Raw genomic sequence first — 7,368 nt, forward strand, 5'->3', positions numbered from 1 at the left:
GGTCTGCCAAGCTGATAGCACAATCTAGCATTAACCTATAGTAGTTATTATTTCTAATGACAAAATATTCACTGCAGGAGGTAGATCTTAGGATACATCCCTGCGGTACTGCAGCACATAGCGCTGACACACCCAGAACGTTGCTTTGCCAACTGCTATGATGTCCTACAGTGAGACCTTTTCCTTCAGAGGGTAAGGTACTGCTATGAGCACAGCATAATGTGGACATCGCCACGCTTGTTTCAAATTAAAAGGTTGTGTACTGGTAGCAGAATAGCTGAACAACTTGCTGGGGAAGCTGGGTAACCACTTAGGCAGTCAACTCATGCTGAGCTCCACGACCACAGCGTGAACATATTCTAAGAGTCATTCAAAGAGTTTTCTTCCTTATTTGCATTAAAGATCTAAAATTCCACCTTCCCTTTCAACCGGTCAATACTGCAAACACGTACTACTTATTTTCTCTAAGTTCTGTGTTTACCTAGTTAGTATTTCTTTTACTTCTACATTCCTGCCGTGGTCTCTGGTATTATACAGAACAAGCTAGTTTACAAGAGAACCCTTGTCTTTACATCATTAACTACTGGCTGTTAAAGAAACAGTTTCAGTCATGGAATTTTGCTGGATTTTACAGAACGTTCATTCTTACTGCTGATATTGCCCCTGCAGAAAAGAAGTATTTAGTACATTTAACTCAAGTGAGCTACAACAAAATGCAATACTCAATTTTGGCAAATGCCTATGTATAAAATTACTGAGTTGTTTCATTCAAAACACAGTCGGAATTAATATCCCCACACTACAAAGGAGCTTTGTTTAATGCTTCACATCAAAAATATATTGAAGCCTGCTCTGTGATTTTAAATCAGGAATCAGACATTTAAAGGCAAGTTTTGAACCAGGGCTCAGCACAACCAGTCTTTTGTGTATGTGTTGGGTTTTATTAGTTCTTCTGCAATGCAAAAGAAGATAAGCAGAGAAACTTTTCCAAGAGGTGATTCACAGAAAATCCGTGAAGGCAAAAATCAACCATTAGACAAAAAACTATGTCTACGGCTCTGTTCAGTACCACTGGATGCTGCATACAGCAAACAATGCTTTTATCGTTGATTTTCAGCTCCAGAACTAGAAGTCAGTCACTAACTATTCCTCCTCGCCCCACAAAAACCCTCCGGTCAGCTTTAAATGAATATGGCAAAACTACTGTAACTCAGTAGTGTCGGTAGGTCCCTTTTCCTCTCATAATGGCCTGGACCAGCCCTTAAAGTGCATATGCCAATTTGGTTCAAGTTTTATAATCCAGAATGTTCCACAGTACTGCTTCAAAAACAGTTCTGGTTTAATTGTGCCTTCCCTAGGTAACTGTAAGTCTGAAAAAAATGCCTGTTCTGAATCTATTATTTATGTTATATGCAGCAATATATTACCTATTTCATTCTGGAGTCTGGAATGTACTGTAGGCCAGATAATCTTCACCCACCTTAATCTCCTAGGAAGGGCAATGGAAGTTTTTGACACACAGTAAAATGCAGCTAGCATAAGAATCAGTGAAAAGAAATCCGGGATGTTTTCTCAAGGACCACATAGGACCCAACATGTTCATTTTGAATCCCAGAATGCCTATTTTGGATCTTAAATGTTGCTTCAAATACACATGGGTGAAAGCTGTAATTAAGGGAAAATGCTGCACCAATAATAGCACGTTAAAAGTTAGCAATTCTCAATTGTCAGTACTGTAACAACTGAATATCTTATTACTTCTACATTCTCCTCCCATACATTGAATTTCTTCAACACTGACAAATTGCATGTGCTAATCATTGACTCCGAATGTTAAATCAACCAGGAAAAAGATATAAATTAGGTTGGTATTTCTTGAGGGCATCAGTAGAAAACACTGATTTCAAGTAATTTTGATTATAAAATTTTACTTCACAATCCTTTTCCAGATCACAGATATTCATAATTAAAAAGAGTATGGAATTAATATAATGTCAGCTGTTTAGCCATCAGCGTCACAAAGAAAAAAGAAACAATAAAATATGATGCAGAACTCACTCTTCCAATGATTGTCATTGAACTATTACATTAGTAAACATTCACAGTATGAAGTCTCTTTCAATATATCTCCAGCATATAAAGTAGTGCAAAAAAGCTTTCCAGTCATTTTGCCTTTGCAGTCAGACCAGGTTAAATGATTCTCTTACTTCATTTCTTTCATTATTAGACAACAAATGCTGCAATGCCTCCAAAGAGAGTTATAAAAATAAACAATTTCTGGAGGTTCAGCAGCCTTCTCAAAGTAAATTTCCAGTTAAAAACAAGCGTTCTAGAGTTCAAGAAAAAAATTTAGATCTATCTTCTGTAGAATATCTTTTTACAATAAATTTACCATTTGAAAAACAATGACTATGGTATCCAACGATTTATGGTAGCTGCTATTAAAGCACTGATAAATAGATAAATGACTACCAAACTTCATTGCTTCTTACATAGTAAATACCTCTGAATGCCAACTTTTACCACAGAGTTGTTATTAGTGATGTCGACAGTTCATGCACCCACTTTAAAACTGACTTGGTTTTAACAAATTTTTCAGCCTCATGTGCAAACACTTGCATTCTAATAAAAATATAAGGTCCGAAATTATATCAGATCTTGCAATCCCTTCCTCAAGTTATACCACTTACTTGATATGTAATACAAGTTTAGCAATGCTTTTTATTTGCGTTTAACCATTAAATGGCATACTACTGTATGCTGTAGACTCTTGTTTGCATATTTCATTCTTTTCACTGCACTCTTTAATGCATAAATATATTTGGAAACGTTTGAAATTACACATCAGTTTCCAGAGAATTTGAATTCACACAGTTTTTCTTCTCTGACTCACTGCTATTCCCTGTGTCCTGACTTTTTTTCTCCTTTACACAAAGGGATTCTTTAACTCCTTCTTCCATCTCCAAATATTCTGACTTATCCTCTGTGGATGAAGACGATGAGCTTCTAAATTTCTTCAGTAAATTTGTTGGGAGGTAAGGGCAACTGACTGCATTTTGCATCAGTTGCGTTTGTTCTTCATTCTCAGTCTCTCTGTGGTAGAAATAGTTAAAATTGGAGACAATCACTGGCACTGGTAAAGCAATGGTTAACACTCCCGCAATGGCACACAGGGACCCAACTATTTTTCCACCCACAGTTATGGGTTTCATGTCCCCATAACCAACTGTAGTCATGGTCACTACAGCCCACCAAAAGGCATCTGGGATGCTTTGAAAATGGGTGGCAGGTTCATCAGCTTCTGCGAAGTAAACAGCACTGGAAAACAAAATGACTCCGATAAAAAGAAAAAAGATGAGGAGGCCAAGTTCCCTCATGCTGGCCCTCAGCGTGTGACCCAGAATCTGCAAACCCTTGGAGTGTCTGGAGAGCTTGAAGATGCGAAACACCCTGACGAGACGGATGATCCTCAGGATGGCAAAAGACATGGCCTGTTGACCATTACTGCCCTGCTCCTGCGCCAAGTCAGTGCCCAGAGTAATGAAGTAAGGCAAGATGGAGACAATGTCTATGATGTTCATGATGTTCTTGAAGAAGTGTGCTTTGCTCGGACATGCAAAGCAGCGCACTGTAAACTCAAAGGAGAACCAAATGATGCATACTGTCTCTACAATGAAAAAAGGGTCATTGAAGATGGTGTGCTCCCCAGCGTCCAGGTGAAGTGACTCATTGGAAAGCCCCTTCCCTAAGCTCAGGGGCATGATGAATTCTTTGTCATCTCTGAACTCTGGCAAAGTCTCCAGACAAAAGATGACGATGGAGATCAAGATGACCAAGACAGAGACAATGGCAATGCCTCTGGCTGGACTGGAGCTCTCCGGGTACTCGAACAGCAGCCAAACCTGCCTCTTAAATTCATTCTCTGGCAAAGCTTTGTCTTCTTCCTCTTTGACAAACCCTTCATCCTCCCTAAACTTGAGCATGGCCTCCTCCCCAAGTTGGTAGAATTTCACCTCCTCAGTGAAGATGTCAAAGGGTACATTGACTGGCCTCTTCAGCCGACCACCACTCTGGTAGTAGTACAGGATGGCATCAAAGCTGGGCCGGTTCCTATCAAAGAAGTATTCATTCCTGAGAGGGTCGAAGTACCTCCCTCGCTTCGCTGGATCACCCAACAACGTCTCTGGGAACTGAGCTAATGTCTTCAGTTGCGTCTCAAACCGCAGTCCTGACACATTGATTACCACACGCTCACAACACTCGTACTCACTGTAGCGAACAGAGCTGTAACCCCCAGGGCCTCCACCATCATCAGGTGGCTGGTCCGAGTACGAAAACTCATCCTCCCCATAGTCATCATTGTAGTAGAGCTTTCCTTCTTCCTCATCGTCTTCATCCTCCTCTTCATCCTCCTCTTCCTCCTCACTCACATCCTTCAGTATTCTCTCTTCAGAACCACTGAGAGGCAGCAGCTCAGAACAGGGGAAGGAGGCCCCGCACTCCCTGCTTCCCAAGTGGTGGCTCCTCTTTTTCCCTTTCTTCCGCCTCTTACTGCTCTGGCGGTGGGGCATGCTGCTGCGCGACGCGTTCCCGCCATGGGAGGAGGACACACCTCGACTCTGCTCCTGATGGTAGTGGTGATATGGTCCCCCTCCACCTGTTGCCCCACCTTCCACTGCTGCTGTTGCTGCCGCTACAGCCGCGGCTGCTGCGGCTCTCGACTGTGCCAGCCGCTCTCGCTCTCGAGCCCGAGCTTGGACCGCGTATCCATAGGGCATGTGGCTGTTGCACCCAGAGCTGTCTGCGCTCACCATTGCAACCTCCATTTTGCAACTTTTTTTTTTTTTTTTAATTGCTTAACGCAAAAACGTTTTGTTTTATTTACAGTGTAACTTTCGCTATAGAAAGTTCAAAGCCATTTGCATTTGGAGGACAGTCCCTTGGACTCAGAGCAGGGCAACATAGTTGTGACACTTAATCCACGTTTAGAAAAACCGCAGATCTGCATTTTCTTATTGTCCAGAACGTTTGACACCAACTACTGTTTTGCTAACAAGAAAAGATGAAACTCTCAAATTGAACCAGGGAACAGCTGAGGCCTCGTTCTTTCATCCACCAAGCCCATTTATATTCATTTATCTCCTGTGGCTATCACAGATCTGATCAGCATCATGACTACCTTGCAGGCTACAAAGACTGCATTCATGAAGAAAAAAATATGCAAATTAAAGGGTACCTGCTCTCCACAGATGGTTTTTAGTTCATCATTGCAACCAAATGCAAATAGTCTCTTTCCTTATAATTTGATCCTGGTAATGCTTTGGCCTAACACTCTTATTATTCTTTAATATCGTTACTTGGGGAACTGAAGTTAATTCCAGCCATCACTTTATTTACACAGTGAGGAGGTCTTTGCAAATCCTTTCTTCAGCCTGTCAACAATGTCTCAAACCTGGGAGCAGCACCCAGGGCGTCAGCAGCAGTGGTAAGAGGAGGAGGAGGAGATGAAGACTGAGAAACTGGCTCTGAGGTCCCCATAGGACACAGGGGAGTGGATGGGTCACCCTTTGGTTATGGTCATGCAGAAGAAGCACTTAACCTGAGGCACATGCACAAACACACAAAAATAAACAAAACAAAAAGGGAAAAGATTGGATTGTTTTCCTAAAAGGTCACACTGATCAAATGAAACTGTGTCATCTATTACCACGGTATATCAAATCTTCCCCTGCCCACGCTATTCACACTTCTACATTACACACACACCCACATCACATGCACAGAGATTTTGAACGACTCTGTGGGTAAGGATGTGGGTGGGTATGTCACATATATATAGACAGAGATACAAAATTCCCACCCATGTAAGCACTTGTATCCATACACAAACACATGCATGCTTCTGAAACACCAACACGTATAAACACTAATAAAAATACTGCAATACACAGTGCATTCAGATCTTTCAGTACATACGTAATAGATACCTACATATGTCTTCACAAAACATTAAAGAATAAATGTAGCTACACAAAAAGCTTTGGCTATATTTGTAGAATGTTAGATTTTAATCTGTAAATGAATTGTGTTTCGATCTCACTGAATTTAATTTGGAGGCACATAGAATGCTCACTCAAGTGAAAACCTGTGATATGGTATGTCAAGAAAACACAACTGCAGGTGCACTGAAGCAACATCTACATGCAAGCACACACACAAAAACACACACCCCCCTTTGAAACAGAAGCCTCATTTATAGCTATATCTATTAACATACAATAGAAGGTGAATATGAACTATTAAACAATCCTAGTTTTAAAATCATACCTATAGGTCATGCAGAAAAATATATTTAAAACGCTATTATACTTACTGTTCCTAGGCAGAGAAATAGCAATGCTGTTCTTGCTAGTGTAAGGATCTGGTGACAGCAGTCCTGAGGAGGGGGCTGTGCCAGCTGATCCACATTTGCAGGTGTGGATGGTCACTCAGCACCACAGGTTGACGAGTTATTTTCCTCCTTTCTTCCCGGGTGCAACAAGAGCTCCAAGAGTGAGGCAACGAGGCAGCTCAAGCCGGGGGCACTCGGCACAGCCACTGCTGCTCGCCCAGGCATTTGCAAAAAGGCAACAAGCAAGAGTCTTGTTCCAAAAGGGAAAAAAAAAATATGAAGGCGGTGTGTTTGTGTGTGTGAGGGACAGAATGAATGGGTAAGCGCGGTCACTAGTCTTTCCAAGCCCAGCTTTTGCAGGAGATTTGTAAATCAACGTTAAGTAATCCGTGTACTAAACCCGTTTCCACTGCTGGCAGGACGGGTGTCGCTTCTTGCAGTTTCTCCCCCCCGGACACGTCCAGACGGCAGCGGCTCAACCAGCACCCGCCCGCATCATCCACTTGTTGTGACGGTTTTTGGTAACGCTTATTAAAAATAATAATAGTGATTAAAAAAAAAAAAAAACCACAACAAACCGCACCAAGAGGAGCACGCAGCTCTGGAATACGAGGCTTTAATACCCTGACGTTTTAAAGCCCTGGCTGGCGCCCGAGCCGCAGCCGCTCCCGCCCCGAGCCCTGTTGCTGGCGGAGCCGCGCCCGCCCCTGCGCGCCGCCGAGCGCCGGGAGACGCCGCCGGGGCCGCGGCCGCTCCGCGCCCCCCCTGCCCGGCTCCCCCCAGCCTGGCTCCCCGGCGGCCTCTGGCGGCCGCTGCCCCGCACTGCGCCCCTGCTCCGCTCCCCGCCCCTCGCCTCTCTCCATCCCTATTAACGCACTAATTATCGAAATGAACATCCCGACGCGTAATTACGCACAGGCTGGCCAGCGAGGCTGTGCGCTCAAAGCGATGCTGCAAGCCCTGGCTTACTGCTTTCG

The 7,368-nt window shown here is 43.2% G+C and overlaps 1 protein-coding gene across 1 annotated transcript; it reads right to left on the reverse strand.

Annotated features, from left to right (window-relative positions):
* Positions 1–218: 218 nt before the first annotated feature.
* KCNA4 (potassium voltage-gated channel subfamily A member 4) lies at positions 219–7,068 on the reverse strand. The gene is made up of 2 exons (XM_071808831.1): positions 6,374–7,068; positions 219–5,599 (listed from the first exon to the last, which is right to left on the reverse strand). Exon 2 carries the CDS (start codon positions 4,824–4,826, stop codon positions 2,838–2,840), a length of 1,989 nt encoding a protein of 662 aa, XP_071664932.1. The 5' UTR covers positions 4,827–5,599; positions 6,374–7,068; the 3' UTR covers positions 219–2,837.
* Positions 7,069–7,368: the final 300 nt, after the last annotated feature.

Source organism: Patagioenas fasciata, chromosome 5 (assembly GCF_037038585.1).
Source record: "Patagioenas fasciata isolate bPatFas1 chromosome 5, bPatFas1.hap1, whole genome shotgun sequence".
NCBI lineage: Eukaryota > Metazoa > Chordata > Aves > Columbiformes > Columbidae > Patagioenas > Patagioenas fasciata.

What these genes read in the sequence shown, in the direction of transcription:
- KCNA4 (XM_071808831.1), bottom strand. Translation starts at nt 4,826, where the DNA reads ATGGAGGTTGCAATGGTGAGCGCAGACAGCTCTGGGTGCAACAGCCAC.